The 20,729-nt window shown below is 39.0% G+C and overlaps 1 protein-coding gene across 2 annotated transcripts in view; it reads left to right on the forward strand.

Moving 5' to 3' along the window:
• Nucleotides 1-20,729, forward strand: part of OCA2 (OCA2 melanosomal transmembrane protein) — a 192,167-nt gene that overhangs the window by 45,113 nt on the left and 126,325 nt on the right. For both annotated transcript variants that reach the window (XM_072135687.1, XM_072135686.1), the window contains exons 2-3: nt 991-1,280; nt 10,228-10,323. In XM_072135687.1, coding sequence (XP_071991788.1) covers nt 1,018-1,280; nt 10,228-10,323 — 359 coding nt within the window. In that variant the 5' untranslated portion in view covers nt 991-1,017. The remainder of the gene's footprint in view (nt 1-990; nt 1,281-10,227; nt 10,324-20,729) is intronic.

Genomic DNA, 20,729 nt, shown 5'->3' on the forward strand with positions numbered 1-20,729 from the left:
TAGGTTAACAAAAATTTCCAGTTTTAGTGAAGTGAAGGGGGATCAAGGCAACAGAGGGTCCATTGGCTGCTCTAGAGTACTCTTAGACAACTAGACTACTGGACTTTATCCAGTATGACCTCTCCTGTAACCATCCATAAAGATATAACAATGGATAATTTACTTTTGGATTTGTATTTTACTCTTATAGTATATAGTCCATAATGTGTCCTCTATTTTGTGTATGTAATTGTATATACTTATTTGTGTAATAATGCAATCAGCCATCTAGCTATGGGATGAAAGCTTGCTTATGCTCTTATAATATAGAAAAATTATGTTTGCATTGTATGCTTTCCCTGTTGTTGTATACAGAGAGGTATTGTTTCCTAGAAGTATAGCTTATATGGGAAAAAAAACTTCAAAAAATAATATCAAGTAGAGAAATTGTTTTGCTGGGACATTATGCTTTTCCTGCTCTAGTATGCACAAAGCCTTATTTCTGTGCAGATATTTGGGAAGATTTATTAGAAGTGTCTGAGAGCAGAACTCTTCTAGTTGCCCATGGCAACCAATCAGAGCTCAGTTTTCAATTTTCCACAGTTGTTTATAAAATTACAGCTTAGCTCTTATACTTCTGATAAATCCCCCCCCCATATGTGCTCATATTTGGATAAGTTATAGTATAGCCTCCAGGTCTCTGTTACTTGCATTTACTATAGAAGATGTCTTCTTCTCTTAATAATAACTGAGTTTGCAGGTATTTGCAGGACATACAAAGTTATTTTCCCAGCTCTTTGTATGCATTGTACTTTCAAATGGAATGCTTCCTTGGTATCTCAGGAACTGCAAACACTGGCAACCTTCGAAGATTTTACTGTATTTTAACTTTTATTTTTCACAAATCCCAATGTTTGAATCATTACTTTAGTCCTAAACATCTAGGCCATTTATCAACATGGTTAGTAATACTCTAAATTCTGATAAATGTCATTCTGTCTTTTTTTATAGTTAAGAAAAGTGTTCCCCAACAGTAAAATGTACCTTGAGAACAATAATGACGTCCCACTTAGAAGAAAATTGGAAGTGGAGCAAACACACACAAATTCTGCACATCATTCTAGCTTGAATGCACGAGTGGGTACAGCGGCTGTGGCCAGTGATTTCAATGAGCTCATACTTCTAGAAGGCTTTCAAAGAGCTTCTGATGTCAAGAATGAGCGTGACCGGGGTTATCAGAATGCACAAGATTGTTGTGTTGCCTTTGGAGAAGACTTTGGTCCTACTCCTATCCAAGGAAGGTAAGTGCCTCACCCTAATAATTAGCTTATGTGAAATTAATTATAGACACTTGCAAACTAATATATTGTTTAGAAAGTTTTACTTCAATGTTGGAGGGATAAAAAAATGTACTTGCCTTTACCGAGAACATTTACTATAGTCTCTGACAGAAAAAAGGCAGAGACTATATCACTGGTGGAGATTGTGCCTGGATGTACAAAGAGGTTCTTAGTTGATATGGGCAAAGATGTGACATTGAATTTTAAGACTGGCATTTAAAATGCCAGTTCAAACGCTGCCCTTTTCTGTTTTGTCAAAATAGTGATTTCTGCTGGTTTATAATGCTCTGGATTATCATTGGAGTAAATTCAGCAGCCAATTTATTACACCTGTAGTTAGCCTAAACACTTTCTAAGTGAGAAAACGTGTTCAGGTAATTTTAAGGATATCTTTCTAAGAATAGGTTCCAAGTTTATACAATCACATTTTTCTATTCCATCCAAGGAAATGATAAATAGAATGCAAGCCAGAGATGGATACGTTACATGGCAGATACAACTGAAGCTCAACAGATCCCACTGATTATAATTGGGTACCTTAAAGGACATTTACCATCAGTTTTTTTGATGGCAGACTAGTCCTGTCCTACAAACCAGTTCCGTAGCAATAGTTTTTCTCGGGACTTCTTTTATTATAACTCTATATGCCGCAATTTTGGCAATATAGAGCTATGAAAATGATAGCCGTAACAATGAAGATTGATTATGAAGTCACCATAGCTCCTCAGAGCTCCTTGTCTTAGAATGTATTCACTACCCTGTTACTCTTCTAGTCCCACCTGGAAGAACTGGAAGCGAAACGTGCAATTAAATAAATTGACCCAGATTGATCAGAATAATTTTTATATTCTCTGTGTTGCCTCTCTCTCCAAATTCTAATAAAAGAAGTCCTGAGAAAAACATTTCCTCAGGAACTGGTTGGTACGACTAGTCTTCCATCAAGTTCATAGCAACTTACTTTTGGACAATACCTTCACAGAATTTGAATCGTGTATGTTGGTTGACAAAAGAATTTGTGGATAAAATATGATTGGTGACCCTTTTATGAAGTGGTTAAATACATTAATTGTACAATTCTTTTAAATAGTTGTGGTCCTGCATATAGCTTTAACTTTACTGGAAAACAAAGAATCTCAAATTCTACAACACTTGAAGTATATTTTTCTTTTTATTTCTATACTTAAAGAAAAATTAAATCAAAGCTTTCTATCTGCTATGTGAAGTGAGAGGTCAATCGCAATCAGGGAATATCTTTACTTGGAGCAAGAAGTAGAGATTAAATGCACTTTTCTACTGAGGTGAAACATGAATTATTCATCTTTGCTCAGTTTGAGCCATTGCCAAGAATGAGAAGAGTCTTCTAAGCCTTTGAGAGTAATTTGTAGATCAGTTATAATACGCTGAAAGATCATTGTCGCTACTGCAAGCGATGCTGCTTTGTGAGGTGATGGCAGTGGTAGCACCTGCATTAATGTTTTCCAATGTATTCTGCCCCAATGCCAAGAAAAATGAGCCAAAGAAACTGCTGTGTAAGAGATTTAAAAATTAACCTCAATGTCACTTCACCAGGATGTGCTGTTGCTTCTATCTAATTTAAGGAAACTGCAAGCTCAATTTTTTTTTTTTTAACTTAACACATTTTCATCAAAATATACATACAAGATATATGAAAATATTTAAAGTCCACCTTTACAGGATGTCAACTTAGAATACAGAATACAGAATAAAAAAACATACTAAATGCACATCCAAGAAAGAGGGGATAACATCTGTGTGGACTCGCATCATGGGAAATACTCATTAGTTATTCCTGGTGGGAAACCCTGAAACTGATGTCCCTGCCGACGGCCTTCCTTTGGGCCGGAAGTTGCTTCCAATCTCATCTGGTTTGTACAAGGGACTCCCAATAGGTATGCAATAGGTAACTGGGACCCCATTGGACTCCTCGTTTTCATTATCATCACCAAGACCCCACCAATCAGCAAGTTGGACCCTATTCTGTGGATAGGGCCTAACTTTGAATCGTAGGAAAACCCTTTTAAGGGTTAAACCAAACCTGTCACCAGGAATTTTTAGCTGGTGACAGTTTCAAATAGTGTATGCTATACTGATTTTTAAAATGCATTTTTCAGCATTCTGAATCATTTCAGTGGTTTATAATTGTGTATTTTACATTACCTGGCTCCCTGCCACCAGCATGTGGTCCCCAGGGAGGGGCAGCTGCAGCCTGCATGTGTCTGTGACCGTCTCCTCTCCTTCAAACTAATGCAGCTCCCTTACCATGTGCATTGAGCAGGCAGGGGGAGGGAGAGGGATGGTAAGGAGGAGGGAGAGAATGTATCAGGAGACACAGGCACACACAGACTGCAGCTACTCCTCCCCCGGGACTCGACACATGCTGCCTCATTTTATTGAAATGAAGAAAGGAGCGACAATTCAATATTGGTATTAGCCCCCATTATGTGGCATCATATTCTCAGGCCTATTTAGCTCTGTTCTTGGTTGAGTAGTTGCATTCTTGATAAAGCAGTCATTCCATCCAATTGCAATGTCCTTCTCCTGAAAGGACAGTCATTTTTAGTCTGTGTGTCTTGTAAATTTATGAATGAACAATTTACTATATATTTTCTTTTCTCGCTAGTTGATTTTTAAATATTTTTTTCAATTTATAAAAATGACGAGAAATCATCAGCACTGCTGCCATGGCATGAGTTATCCAGAATTATGCCTTCATTCAGTTTTAGTGTATTTTTAAAAGGTCAAAGCTGTGGCATTGCATAATTGGCTTTTAAAATGGTCAAATATAGATTTCTGTAATTGCTTCTTGATCTATAACGTTCAAGCACTTTGCAATGATGTTATGGTTTAAAACAATAGATTTATTTCATGAGAATTTACAATTTCATTGGTTGTACTTTTGAGGGGTATTGTGATAGAAAATGGAAACTACTTTTGCTGGAGATTTATCTTTAGTCTCTATGCAGTAGGCTTTATTACACTACTATTATCTGCTCTGGGGGATTTCCACTATTGTTAATTGCCCTGGCTGATCTCCAGTATTATCTGCTTTGAGGGGGTCTCCATTATTAGTGCCTGTGTTTGGGACCCCTGCCCATATCTCACTATTGTAATTTGAGCCTGATGCAAGTGGTGACTATACACTATCTTTTTTTAGATCGGTTGCTGTATATGTGTTTATTCTAGCTTGATAACTATTTGCTCTGTAATTACAGCAGATATAAGACTTTTCTTTGTATTGTGTACCATCAATGAATATAGACGTATAATACTAGGGGGTCCTAACCAGCTGAGCTTACAATATGGACTTTGTGCCATGAGAGGTTTTATTTTTCATTCGTTTGTTATGGAATTTTAATACTATTTTCTCCAGTAGTATACAACTGCTCTGGAGGGTTCTCCATTGTTATGCATCTGCTCTTGGGGTGGTCTCAAGTATTATTAGTTGTATAGCTGTATACATTCTCAGATGGTTGAATATGTGAACTTAGCCTTATTAAGGGCCTGCCTTCTTTAAATTTATAAACCCTGTTACCCTTTTCTGGTCATCCCCTTAAAGGACTCCAATTTCTTATGAAAAACAATGAAACCTCTGACTGGTCAGGTTGGGGAGAGGGTTAGTGTTGGTGAGCAGTGATGTGCTGGGTGGCACGAACTTCAATCCCCACGTGAACCCCATTGAAATTAATGGTGACCAAAATTTCTACAGCGTAAAATGGCTGTAAAATGAAGATAGTAAGGAGTAGAGGGCTGGAAAATGGTGGTAATATCATGGCAGTTTTCCTGACAAAAAAGGGCTAGAAAAAGTACTTATGTGAAATAAGGCACTACAATGTAGTACAGTATGATGCAAATGGGTCTAAGAGTGGTGGTGTATGACTGGAAGTGTAAATTAATACCAATGCAAATAGATGTAAAATCTTTAGTGTGAAGTAACATTGACCCAAAAAGGTTGAAGTTTTTGCTTAACACTAGATGATGCTGGAACTGCAAACTATACTGAGATTTTGCCTTTAAGATGTTGATGGATGATGCTAGAAATACTAAAAGTGCTAAGTCTGTAGCTGAATGCAGTTCTTCAGAGTGCCCTAAAATGGGCAATTATTTAAGTTTTCTACCTATCCCTAAACACAACAGTGTTCTGTCCCTACCTAATTGCCCTGAAAAGGGAAATCACTGAATTGTGAGAATTCTATCTCATTAATGAGAATAATCCGAGCCTAAACCATAGTTGCAATAAAATGACAGCACGGTACTCGGTAATCAGTACTAATGAAATTCAAAACAGATGCTAGGTTACTGGAGTTTAGCTTAGAGAGTATCTACGTGCAGGGATGATTACCAATTAACTGCCAGCTCTGGTCTTCAGAAAGCCTCATAAATGGTGCATGCCATGAAAAGAGAACCCTTATGATGGTCTGTTTAGACACGAGGGTCAGTTATGTTAAGAATATGTTCATTCTTTTTTGATATTTTTATCGAAGGTTGAATATATACACTCACCGGCCACTTTATTAGGTACACCTGTCCAACTGCTCGTTAACACTTAATTTCTAATCGGCCAATCACATGGCGGCAACTCAGTGCATTTAGGCATGTAGACATGGTCACGACAATCTCTTGCAGTTCAAACCAAGCATCAGTATGGGGAAGAAAGGTGATTTGAGTGCCTTTGAACGTGGCATGGTTGTTGGTGCCAGAAGGGCTGGTCTGAGTATTTCAGAAACTGCTGATCTACTGGGATTTTCACGCACAATAAGCTCTAGGGTTTACAGAGAATGATCCGAAAAAGAAAAAACATCCATTGAGCGACAGTTCTGTGGGTGGAAATGCCTTGTTGAGGTCAGAGGAGAAAGGGCAGACTGGTTCGAACTGATAGAAAGGCAACAGTGACTCAAATGGCCACCCGTTACAACCAAGGTAGGCAGAAGAGCATCTCTGAACGCACAGTACATCGAACTTTGAGGCAGATGGGCTACAGCAGCAGAAGACCACACCGGGTGCTACTCCTTTCAGCTAATCACAGGAAACTGAGGCTACAATTTGCACAAGCTCATCGAAATTGGACAGTAGAAGATTGGAAAAACGTTGCCTGGTCTGATGAGTCTCGATTTCTGCTGCAACATTCGGATGGTAGGGTCAGAATTTGGCGTCAACAACATGAAAGCATGGATCCATCCTGCCTTGTATTAACTGTTCAGGCTGGTGGTGGTGGTGTCATGGAGTGGGGAATATTTTCTTGGCACTCTTTGGACCCCTTGGTACCAATTGAGCATCGTTGCAATGCCACAGCCTACCTGAGTATTGTTGCTTACCATGTCCATCCCTTTATGACCACAATATACCCAACATCTGATGGCTACTTTCAGCAGGATAATGCGCCATGTCATAAACCTGGAATCATCTCAGACTGGTTTCTTGAACATGACAATGAGGTCACTGTACTCAAATGGCCTCCACAGTCACCAGATCTCAATCCAATAGAGAATCTTTGGGATGTGGTGGAATGGGAGATTCGCACCATGGATGTGCAGCCAACAAATCTGCGGCAACTGTGTGATGCCATCATGTCAATATGGACCAAAATCTCTGAGGAATGCTTCCAGCACCTTGTTGAATCTATGCCATGAAGAATTGAGGCAGTTCTGAAGGCAAAAGGGGGTCCAACCTGTTACTAGCATGGTGTACCTAATAAAGTGGCTGGTGAGTGTAAGTACCTTTTTCAAAGCAGCAAATTCTGCAGCTATTGTTTCCGGATGGGCAAGGTTCACAAATCAATAACTGATTAAATATTTGTTTTAATTGCCTATAAGGAATGCTTAGATCATTCTCAAAGTCACACTTTCTTCAGGTTTAATGGAGGATAAAGATCAAATGGTTGGCTCAAAAGTGGAAATTGCTCATAAAGAGCTGAGTTGCACTCTTTTCTAATTTGCTGCCAATACAACTATTGTGTTTAATTAGTTCTACAAATCCAAGAAATATTATTCAAGTTTTACATTATTTTATAGTACATGGATATACTCTAAATGCAATTCAATTAAAAAGTACTTTAACGTGACTGCTTCTGTAAGGAAGCGAATGTTAAATGTCAGACCAGTGAAAAAAAGAATCCTAAAGCTGTTCTAAAGGTAAGAGCAGATCCTGCTGTCATTTGATTACTTATAGTCTATATATCAGGGGACTTTAGCAGAGTCTTGTAGATCTACTGTATAGACATTTTAAGTAGATAGTATTTCTATACATTAAATAATATATTCTCTATTACCTCAGCAACAATGTTTTGAAATAGGAGAAAGAAAAACAATACTTTGGAGGGATCAACATACATGAAATATAACCCATAGAGGGCCAATGAATCTAATTTGCAAAGACCGGAGCTTCTTGGTAGATCCAGTTCAATGGCAGGGGAATATTAAGACTGGTGTCTTAATAAACTCCCCCTTTATCTGTAAAAATATGATTAAAAACATTTTTACAATGCCTTAGTTCAAACATTCTTTTATAATATACAGGTGGTCCCCTACTTAAGAACACCCAACTTACAGAAGATACCTGTTAAAGCTTTCTGGATGCTTTACTTTAGTCCCAGGCTGCAATAATCAGCTGTAAAGTGTCTGTGATGAAGCTTTATTGATGATCCTTGGTCCCATTACAGCAAAAAATTTTGAAACTCCAATTGTTACTGGGGCAGAAATTCTTGTCTGGATCTACAATTATAAAATATACAGTTTTTTTTTACTTGCATACAAATTCAACTTGAGAACAAATCTATGGAAGACCTATCTAAGTTTTTTTTTGGTTTCCTGTTCTAATTGTGCAAAGTATAATTCTTCTTTTGCTATTTTACAAAACCAAACAGACTTTTTGCATCAAATAATCTAAAAGCTATAAAATTGTAAAGTATAAAGTTTATAAAGGTCAATGTATACCTTTTATAAACCAACAACTGTATTTGCAAAGCCAGGTCTACAATAGAAGAAAATCCATTTCCAAACTATGTCAGAATATATGAAATCTGCATTTTTAGAAGTCCTATAAGTGTTCTCATATAATCACATGCTGTGGAAAAGCACATTGCATTGTGATGTCAATTCTCTGAAAATGGTTTGCAGGCTCAAGCTGGATGTGTCAATTGTGTCTCATTTTTCTTTAGCTTTGACAGGGAAAGACTAGGCTCTTTATACTGTTTTCGCATTAGTTTCTTGAAGGATTATGCTGTATATATGTTGTTGTAAATGCGCTCTGTCGCCTCGACCACAGTGTATTGTTACAAAATATAGCATCAATTTGAACACTTCAGGATGAAGGAGTAGAAAAACAGTGACTTGTTTTTTTTTTTTTGTGGTTCTAGTGGCATTAGGACTAGATCCTTCCATCCTACTTCTAGAAATCCTATTTGAACAAAAATGTTGAGAAATGTTTGCTTTGTTGTTGAATTTGAGTGGCCACTGTAACTTATAGCTGTAAAAGTTTATGCCTTGGTCCATTTATAACCTTTTGTTAATTAATGTTAATTAATTACCTGCTCAGAAATTAAATTTCCACATTTTAGACTGTTACCAGAATATGTAAATGAAGCAATTTGGAAACCAACCTTTGAACAAATGATCAAATGCATTTGATCAATACAGCTGCACTAAGATTATCTATGTAAAAACCTAGAGACAAAAACACTGTTTTTTTTTTAAAGTTTTATTGCGTTTTTATGCAATTTGTAACTCTTTCTTTGCAAGTTTCCACCAGGATGTAGGATTGTAAACCAAGCACACTGCCATATTGGTGTGTGCCCCCTCTGGCAGGAGCCGCTCTTCTTTTAGCTTCTTATGCCCTAGTTCTTAGGTTCATCTGCACAATATTTAAACACTTTTTTCTGGGGGACTCCGGGCTCCATAGGTGTTAATTGAGCCTGGAGCCCTTCATGCTCATTTGCATATTTTTTAAAGCTTTTTTCTTAAAAACAAGGGCATAGGTAGCTTAAAGAATAACAAATCCCATCAGAGGGCCACACACCAATATGTCAATGGGTTTGGTTTACAATCCTTCATCCTGGTGGTAGATGTCCTTCAACCAACCTGCTTGTGTCAATATCTTTTTGGTTTTGACACAAATTTAGCAAAGTTTATTTTGGGAAAGAGTTGTTGTTTTCTTAAGCACGCCCAGGCTTGCATTCGAAGCGTGTCGGTTGCAAACTGCCTCGAGATACAAGAGGATGGTCTGTACACACTCCATGTACTGGTGGTCTGTGACTTATCTTTTCATTGTAGAACACTTCATGCCATTTCCAAACTGCAGTGTATATTGTGCTGTTTTCCCAAACTGTATTCTTTCTAGAATAGGCAGAATAATTCCCTAATTTTAAAATAAAAATTAAATTATCATTAAGGAGGCAAATTAATTCCAAAATTAAATGTTGCTCATCATTAATGTTTGTTTTTTTACTTGCTTTAAAATATCCAGTATGTAATTGCTCCTCCTTGTATTATGTTGTAATTGCTTAAACTTCACATGCAGGCAGCAGAACACGTTGTTCTCAGCTACTATACAATCAAATAGATGATTGCCTTCATTACATGAAATGTTGTTTTTGTTCTGAAATATGTTGAATAGAAAGTGCAATAGTAGAATATTGCAAACTGCGCATGGGCTAACGGATTGATGGAGGGGTAATAATGGTCAACTTCATGTCTTAAACTGCAAAGGGTACTACATTACACAATCCGGGCTTAGTATTTCTAGACAACCTCAATAATGACTATTCATTTTGGGTAAATGCTCAAAATTAATGAAACATAAATATTTCATGGGTTTGTCTATTGGGCACTATTTGCTATGGGTATTTTTTTCTTATTATTTCCTATATAACTTATACTGCATTTTTACATTTTAGGTATCCCTTTAATGTACCTAAATTTTTCAGCCCAACAAAAGACCATGGTTATACAGAGAAGACACCTTTGCTAAAATTTCACTCAGAAAATAAAAGGTATGTTATCTATATAATGAGCATAGGCCCTAAAGAGCATAGTTAATTTTTCTGTATGTGTGTGTAATATGTTACTAATGTAAGTAAAATAGTGGTAACAAATTTACAACTTGAATATGGAAAGTTAAAGCCCCCCCCCCCCATTAATTGAATTTACAGGACTTCACATTGGAAAAAGATACGTCTTGCATATTAAAAAAAAGGCTTAAACATGAAAAGAACATGTCCATTGTATTGTGTTCTATTCAAATCTGTGATAGTGAAGTGTTTTTCTTTTATTTTTGTACCAAAAATGGCCTTATGTCTGGATGCAGGACAATACAATGATCAAGGCTCTAATGCTGATGTGGATTTAACCATCCATACATGCTTTATTTTTAAGTATTGTAAAATTTTATTTTGAATAATCTACTTTGTTCTGGGACTGGTTTTTGAACCTGGACTCAAACCCCCACCAATACCATGCACAATTTTTGGTGTTTAAATCATTGTGATCATGAGGTATCATTTTGGGGAATGATGCTGCTCCTGAAGACATCATCAGGGAGCAATGATGCATGCACCACAGAATGTGGGTTGTCTTCCTGGGTTGCTGTCTGGGTTGCATTCTTTTTTTTTGGTACAGTAAAGTTTTGTCTTTTATTTTAACAAAATGGACAACTTTCAATGGTAGGTGCTATGTCTCTATTAAGCCAACGTCCCATTGCATTTATTGACTGTTAGTCAGCAAAGGACTGTGTTAGTCTGGCTGTTGGAACACGTTAAAGGTAACCTACCATCAAAAATCTACCTAGTAAGGTAAATCTGATGGTAGCTTCCTATAAACCTACTAAATCTTAAAGAAGTTTGCCCATGAAAAAAAAAAAAATTCTCAAATTTCAATCCTAGTGATGTGTAGACAATAAAGATAATGTCACCCCTTTTCTTTAACTATTCACTCAGTTTTATTGCTGTTTTAGATCCTATCACTCAATGATGGATAGTGTAAAATTCCAGAGTGTGAAGCAGACACTTCATATTTCCTCTAGTTCTGTGCTGACAATGTGGTTAGAATACCAGGGTAGAGGTTTATATTTAGCATTTAGCTTATGAACGTTATACTAGTATCTGACACATAGAAAAAGAGATGGTGGTAAAACATCTGGGGCACGGGCCCCAAAGTGTATACATAACACTTTCAGTAATTCCCACTCCCGTACACAACACATACAGCTACATAAAACACAGGAGAAATCCCTACCTGTTACCTCTAGTGCCAGGAGGCCATAAAGCCATAAAACCTATATACAGGTGGTCCCCTACTCAAGAACACTCCCCTACTGATTCTGTCTGGGGTTACAATTATAAAATATACAGTTCCGACTTACATACAAGTTCAACTTAAGAACAAATCTACAGAACCTATTTTGTACGTCACCCTGTATATATTATACACATATATTCTGGTTTCCACACAATGAAGCTGACAATTACTGCCCCACCACAGTATAAGGCCCCATAATTTGTATTACACCCCCTCAGTGTGCCACCTACTTAATAATGTTCCCTAATCTTGAACTAACAAGTAAGAATGCAATTTACACTTAATAACTGTGGCCCCCCACTAATTAGCTCTGAACGTGGCCCTAAACTAAATAATGTCCTGCCTATTCATGCGCACATAAAGAATCCCCTCACCTTAAACCTACACTAAGTAATGTCTACCCAGCCCCAAAAGTTCCCCAGAGCCCCCTGTAATGTTCCCCTCGGCCCAATGCCGTCACAGCCCCCGATGTCCCCCACAGCCCCCAATAATGTTCCCTATGCACCCCTCAATGTCATCACAGCCCCCTAGTAATGTTCCCAAAGCCCACCAATGTCGTCACAGTCCCCTGTAATGACTCCCACAGCTCCACTAAGAAGTCCCCCACAGCACCCAGTAATGTCTCCAACAGCCCTTTCCATGTCTTCACAGTCCCCCAGTAATGTTCCCAAAACCCTCTAATGTCCTCCACAGTCCCCCAATGTCTTCACAGCCCCCCAGTAATGTTCCCAAAGCCCTCTAATGTCCTCCACAGTCCCCAATGTTGTCACAGCCCCACAGTAATGTTCCTAAAGTCCTCTATAATGTTCTCAACCCAGCCCCCTAATGCCCTGACAGCCCCAATGTCCCCCACATCCCCCAGTAATCTCTCCAATATCCCCTCAATAATGTTCCCAAAGCCCTCTGTAATGTTGCCCACAGCCCTCCCAAAGTCTTCACAGCCCCCTGCAATGTCTCCAAATCCCCTTGTTATGTTCCCCACAGCTCTCAGTAATGTCCCTAACAGCCCCCGCACTCTCAGTCTTCATAGCTCCTAGTAATGTCCCCCACATCCCCCCATTTCTTCAGTCCCCTTTAATGTCTCAAAACCCCCTGTTATGTTCTCCACAGCCCCCCCCAAAGTCTTCACAGCCCCCAGTAATTTCCCTAACAGCCCTCCCACTCCCAAAGTCTTCAGAGCCCTTAGTTAGGTCTCCAAGACACCCTGTAATGTCCTCCACAGCACCCCTCTGCAATGTCTTTATAGTGGATTTACTGTCCCCCATAGACACCATAAAGTCCCTAATGTGCCCCATCCACCTTGCATAATTAAAAAAAATAAACACTGCTACTCACCTCTGTGTCTCCCATGGCTGCTCTCCATTCACTGCAGCGCTGAGGAGCGGTGACGTCATCACTCGTCGTCTCCTGGTGATCGCGTCTCCTGCTCCCTGTAGTGGAGAACGGAGCCGGCGGCTCCTTCACCACTACAGTGCTCATCAGTGCCGATGGCTCCGTTCATCCGCTCTTCAGTGCTCATCGCTATCTATGTCCTGAGGACGTAGATAGCGATGAGAGTAGGGAAATGTGCCCGGACACCAGGACATTCGGGGCACAGGTCAAAAGATCCGGGGCACGGGCCCCGGATCTTTTGACCTAGCGACGCCCCTGCTCTCCTCATAATGCTGCTGCTGTTGTTTGCCGGCAAGAATTCAGTGTGTGTCTGTGTGAACTTGTCCTGGAATGCAAGGGTGGGGGCTAGAGGCAAAGAGCAGCTCACCTCAGTGCAGCGTTAGAAAGGAGAGCAATATGTCTGCTGAACCTAAAACCAGAAGATCCAGGGTCGGGTCTAGGGGCAACCGAAATTGTGTACACCAGGACTGATGGAGGCAGGTTGGAATTATATCACTGAAATGCTGTATTTTAGTTAATAACATTGAATTAGTGAATGTGTCATTTTGTTATCCTGAGGGACACAAAGCTGCCATTGGCAGAGAAGATACCCATATCCGGACAAAAAAATGTAATGTCTTGTTGTAAAACGTCACTTTTATTAAACGTCAAATTAAAAGAATGTGTGTGGAAGCATTACTCCAGAATGCTTTAAAGAATTGAAGTTAAAAGCACAGTAGAGTAGGCTCAAAGGGTCAATGAGGAGTATTCACTCACTACAAATGTATCACATTAACGTCATGCATGAGATCTAAGATCTCTTGTAATATAATTTTGTTATCCTCACTTGTCTTAGTGAGAATACCCCTTTAATCTCTCTTTGCATAGCCCTATAATGCTTTCTAAAGGAAGCTAAACTTTACCTATCATGTACATTTTCCATAGAGACTACTGGGACAAGGTGAAGCCTTTCCAGGCATTGGGAGCAAAGGATCTTCTGCATGCGCACTAGCTCCAGCATCAGGACCTACATGCTTGTATAGCAGCGCTCCTGTCGGCACTTATGCCTCAGTTGGAGCAGTGAACATCAGGAGCAGGAGCACACTATGAACAAGCAGGTAGTGAGGGATAGCAGAGACTACTTTACTTCCACTGCTTGGAGAGGATACTCCTTGTCCCAATAGCCTCTACAGAAAATGTACATATTGAGTAGATAAAGTTTTTAGCTTCGTTTAGAAAGCATTCTGGGATTAAAAGGTAAAAATAGATTAGGGTTTAGTACCGTATTTTCCGGACTATAAGGCGCACTTAAAAGCCTTGGATTTCCGTGGAAATCCAAAGTGCGCCTTATAGTCCGGTGCGCCCTATGTATGGCGCTGGGCAGCGGACCATACTTACATAGGTCCCAGCTACCGGAGACCGCAGACAGCAGATCTCCAGCGGGAACTGCAGACCACGCGGCACGAACAACTTCTGCCGCGTGGTCTGCAGTTCCCGCTGGAGATCTGCTGTCTCCGGTAGCGGGGACCTATGTAAGTATGGTCCGCTGCCCTCCTCCACCTCCCCCTCACCTTCCCTGCTCACCTTCCCCGCGTTCCCCGTCGCGTCTCGGCGTCGCGCCCCGTCGGGTCTCCGCTCCGCCCCCGGACCTCCGCTCCGCCCCCGGACCTCCGCCACGCCCCCGGACCCCGCGCCTTATAGTCCGATGCGCCTTATATAATGAATTATTACATATATAAGGCGCATCGGACTAATGCGCCTTATAGTCCGGTGCGCCTTATAGGGCGAAAAATACGGTAGGTTGATAGGAACCTACCATTAGATCTACCTTAAAGGAAACCTACATCAGAAGTCTATTTATTGCATGTTTTCTTTTTTAGATGTTGATATTAAAAATGGTGTTGCTGGCCACTACATGTCTTATCCATTGCATGTTGGAGAGTTATGAGTAAGTCGCAACAGAAAGTGAATTTTAGGACCGCAACATTCATATGAAATAATCCACCAAAAATAGATCAGTACTTTTTTTTTTTTTTTTTATTTCTGCTCGGAGAATGTGTTATCATAAAGTGTGTTAATAACATGTCCATTGCAACTACAGCTTGCAGAGAACAAAACACTGATAATATGTCATTTCATTATTAATGATGTTGCCTTGTAGAGAAAAATTATTAAAGAGCACAATACACGACCAGAAAACCCATTTGCAAATATTGAATTGTGGAATATTTGAAGAACAATAATTTGCTGCCTATTTTAAGAATGCTTAAAGTGCCTTCTTTTTATGTTTCCCTGGAAAATTGCACTTTGGTTGTGTATTCGAAGACCAGCTTTTTAGATTGTATGTAAGAATTTTAAATCCCTATTTTTAGAAGGCCTGTTACATTCTGCTACTCTGTAGAGCATAGAATTATTAATGTAAGACATGATACATGATTTGCTGGCTAGGCTATTAAAGACAATAATTATGATTAATGGAATCTGACAGAAAATTGTATGTTAGCCAGCAAAATAAAACCGAAAACTTCCCCTAACGATAAGTATTTCATGGCTAATATCGTTGATGTTGGGTTTCTAGTTTACCAATTTTACTTTGTCAATCAATTCCAATTTATTTTATATTTTAATAAATAACAAAAATTGCAAGGAAATTCAATACTTTGGGTGTGAAAAAGACTTAAAACTCGTCCAACTTTGTATGTCTCTACACAGAATCCAGTAACTGATGTGTAGTGATGAGACAAACAACTGCTTCCCAGGTTATGTTACATTTGTCAAATTAAAAATACATGATCAGTAAATATGCCAACATTTTCATAACCTCGCTTGAGAAGGTGGTGACATTGAAGACAGAATAAGATCTCAGGACAGAGGATCCCCATGTGCTGCAATACTGTAATATTGCTGTATATGGTAAAAGCAAACAGACCCTCGAGTTCAAGTACCCGAACCAAACTTATTTTCAAAGTTCACCGGAACCCCTCAGCAAATACAGGTGGTCCTCTACTTAAGAACACCCGACTTACAGACGACCCCTAGTTACAAACGGACCTATGGATTTTGGTAATTTACTGTACTTTAGCCGTAGGCTATAATAATCAGCTGTAACAGTTATTAGTGGTGTCTGCAATTAAGGTTTATTTAATCCTGGTTGTTATGGCAAACCACCATTTTTAAAATCCAACTGTCAAAGAGATAAAAAAAAAAAAAAAATTCCGGCTTGGGTTACAATGATAAAATATACAGTTCCAACTTGCATACAAACTCTACTTAAGAACAAACCTAAAAAACCTATCTTGTACGTAACCCGGGGACTGCCTGTATATCCTCTTTCAATTCTATGATTTTACATATTGGGGCATACTGTTCCTTAGAGAGTTTGAAAATTTGGTAAAAACTTTAGATGAACAGTAAGATACATTTTACATTTTTTCTACTCCTTTTTTTTTTTTTTTTTTTTTTTTTTTTTTAAAGTTGGCTTTTTGCCTTTAACTAGGTTAATGCAACATCTTGATTCTTTTCAGTCTGTTCTGTTTTAGGTTTAATAGTGTGCTTTGAATCGTTCTTTTGCATGACAGGTAACAGCTTGTTTTCTGTGGTGTAAAATTGTGTGTCCTAATGGAACCATGTTATGATAATTGCAATGTGCTGGGAGGCTCGTGTAGAAAAAACAAAAAAACCCCAAAAAACTGTTTTTTTGTGTTGCGCCATTTGTTACATATTTCACTTAATCATCCTAATAACATATACCCTTTATTATATGTGACAGTACAATGTTAAATCTTTCAAAGAAAAAATGTATTTGCATAACACCTGTAACTTTTTATGCTTTAATGTACAGAACTTTAGAAGGAATCATTGTTTTGTTTGCAATGAATAGAGCTCGTCTCTATTTATTATATCATCCAAATTCCTTTTAGTAAGTATGATTCATAGTTACATAGTTTATACGGTTAAAAAATATATCCATCAAGTTTAACCAAAGAAATGATTGGCTGAAGAAGGGATGGAAGGGAAACAATTCTATATTATCACATAACCGTCTACATGTAAAAAGGCAACTAGACCCTTCTTGAAGCCTTCTGCTGTCCCTACTGTGACCAGCGCCTGAGGCAGGTTATTCCACAGTTCTCATAGTAAAAAACTCTGTCTCCTTTGATGATTAAACCTTTTTTTCTCCAGGGGGTGATGTGTCCCCTTGTCTTTTGATGTTATTTATCCTGGAACAAGTTCTACCATATTTTTGGTATATACCATTGCTATATGTATATAAATTAACAATGTCCCCTCTTAGTCATCTCTTTTCAAGACTAAATAAATCTAGTTGTTTTAATCTTTCCTCATAACTGAGACCCGCCATACCCCTTTCCATTTCTGCGGCTCTTTGTTGCACCCTCTCCCGCTCCAGGGCAACTTTTTCTATGGACCAGTGCCCAAAACTGAACGGCATTTTCCAGGTGAGGCCGAACCAATGCCTTTTGATACATGATCTGATCTTGCTGGCTTTAGAGGCAGTTGATTGACATTTCATGTTGTTATTTGATCTATGATCTACTAGTATACCCCAATCCTTCTCGACAAGGGACTCTCCCAGATTTACTCCACCAAGGACATATGTTGTACATGGATTATTAGCCCCATGTGCATAACTTTGGTTATCCACTTGGCAATGAGCGTTAATGTGGATAAATCCAAACACTGTTTGTCCAAGTCACCCTGTAGTATAGGAACATCCTCCATAGACTGTAGTAGACTACACAGCTTGGTGTCATCTGCATAACTAGACACTGTGCTATTAATTCCTACATCTATAACATTAATAAATAAAATAGTGGGACCATCACAGAACCCTGGGTTTTTGAGTAGGGATCATTGACTACAACCCTCTGGATAAGATCCTCCACCCAGTTTTCAATCCTATTGCAGATGATTCCTGTCAAACCATTAGAACTTATTTTACCCATCAGGCATCTATGCGGGACAGTGTTGAATGCCTTTGCAAAGTCCAAGAACACAATATCCACATCAGCTCCTTAGTTAAGCTTATGGGCCTATAATTGCCTGGCAAAGTCCTAGAGCCCTTTTTTAAATATTGATATAACCTAAGAAACAACGATGGGCCATGTAAGGCAGGGACTTTTTAACATTAGCCACCAAATACTGGACACAGTCATAATAATCCCATGCCCATACATTCTAAAAATGTACTTTTTTTATTTGTGATGTATCAAAAGATTAAATAATTCATCAGATACAAATTTGTGGATCATTACTCTGTTAAAATTACTTAAATCCTCCAACAATGGCCTCTAAATGGGGGTTGTATGGGTCGTGTACCCGGGATGATCCACACATAGCCCAATTAAATGATGCAAGGATAGTAGGATATAAATTAGTTGAGGCTATATATTTGAATAGCCCCCATAGAATTTGTGAAAATAGTAACACCGTAGGGACTTGGTTGTTTATCTACATAGCCCAACTGATGGGCAGTTTGTCACAACACATCCCCCAGAGTGTAAGCAGCATTCAATAGTCAACAATGATAATGACTGGCTAATTAAGCGGACTATCTCCATATTACAACACTAACTCCTCTCTCCTATTAGTGTTGTAATGGAGATAGTCAGCTTAATTAGCCAGTCGCTGTACCTTACAGTTAGAGTCAATTGGCAGTCTAGCTAGTCTTCTTCACACAATGACACTTCCTAGTACAGTCTATTAGCCATCTCCGACTAGATAGTCTTGAGAAATAGATAGCCAAGTGTGAGCAACTAATATTTAGTTATATGGTTTGAACTTCAAATGTACCAATTACACGACAATTCACACAAGTCGCGTGTTCAGCAAGCTTGGCTACTATCCCACAACTACTACCCACTGGCTGATGAAATGCTCAACCTCAACACCTCTCAATCAGTCCATACGAGACACATTGTTATGGAAAAACCTTTGTATACAATGGAACTATAGCGCTACTACAACTGACCACTAGCTTATCATTGTCAACTATTGAATGGTGCTTACCCTCGGGGGGGGGGGGGGGGTTGTGACAAACTGCCAATCAGTTGGGCTGTGTAGATTTACAGCCAAGTCCCCACGGTGTTACTATTTTCCCAAATTCTATGGGGGCTATTTGGATCATCCTGGGCTCACAACCCATACAATACCCATTTAAAGGAAACCTACCACTTCTGAAGGTAGGTATGAGATGCAAGCACCCTGAGCTGGTGCCGGTGCTTAGTCTCGTTAGTGTTAAAACCGCGGTATCGCGGTTTTAACACTTTTTAAACTTTCTAGCAGAAACTGCTTCGGCGCTGCGTGCGCACGATCGTGCGCGCGCCTACATTGGAAATGCCGCAGGCGTTGCGCACGCACGGTCGCGCGCAGCGCCGAAGCAGTTTCTACTATAAAGTTTAAAAAGTGTTAAAACCGCGATACCGCGGTTTTAACACTAACGAGACTAAGCACCGGCACCAGCTCACCCTGAGCTGGTGCCCGGTGTTTGCATCTCATACCTACCTTCAGAAGTGGTAGGTTTCCTTTAAAGGCCATCATTGGAGGATTTTAGTAAATTTAACTGATTATTGATCCACAAATTTGTATCTAATGAATAATTTCATCTTTTAATACATCACAAATGTTAATTTTTAGAATGTAAGGGAGTGGGATTATTATGACTGTGTGTACAGTATTTGGTGGCTTTTTAAATATTGTCACTTGGCACCATACCAATTATTAGGGAATTGGGTTGTATTGGGAAACCTAGGGGCCGAGAATAGTGAGGGAGGTGGGAAGGAGGAGTGGTCTACAGAGGCAGGGAGTGGTGTCCACAGAGGGAGGAGAGATATGGGGAATGGTGTCTACAGAGGAAGGAGAGAGATGGGGAGTGGTGTCTATAGTAAGATGCTTCAGAGTGAGGAAGATCACGTGACCTGTTAACATGTCACTACAGATACAAGGCAAGGGATGCAATGAAGTTTATAAAGTGGAGCAACAAAGCAAAATTGGTACATGAAGTATATTCCCCATCTGCAGCTAGTCCATAGTAGAGTGAAAAAAAACATAAAAGTTTTGATCATAAAAGTTTGGACAACCACTTTAAGCATGGAAGCATGGACTCGTTGCAACATATATTACTATTATGCATTCAATCCTGTCCCCTGCAATGTGGTTGATCTATGTAAAAGGACATTTCATGAACATTTGTCATAGATTGAGGCACTGTGACTGTGATCCTTTTATATTTGTTTTTCACCTCCTTCCTTCTAAAATCAACTTTTAAGATTATGCTAATGAGCCTGAAGGGCTCTGGGAGCTTTATCAGAACCCCTTAGTGCTGAAGATTTACTGACTTTTTTTTAATAAAAGTTGATTTTAAAGGAAGCAGGCCATGGCATGTGAAAAAAAACTTGATTTTAAAAGTTTCTCTTGGAAAAGTGGAAATGAGTAGAGTAGTATGCTTTAATAGATATTTAAAAAGGGTGCAAAGAGATTGCACTAATAAAGTACATGGCATGTTTTACTCCCCTAAACTAACAGTTTAACTGCGAGTTTGAACTCCCCTGTTTAGTATTTATACCCCTTTTTAAATGTTTCACTCTTTGTTTAATTGTGGCCAATTGGTCAAAAGTAGATATTTTTGTTAATTTATTAAACAAGAAAAACTGAAATATCACATGGTCATAAATATTCAGATCCTTTGCTGTGACACTCAGATTTAACTCACATG

Source organism: Engystomops pustulosus, chromosome 2 (genome assembly GCF_040894005.1).
Source record: "Engystomops pustulosus chromosome 2, aEngPut4.maternal, whole genome shotgun sequence".
NCBI lineage: Eukaryota > Metazoa > Chordata > Amphibia > Anura > Leptodactylidae > Engystomops > Engystomops pustulosus.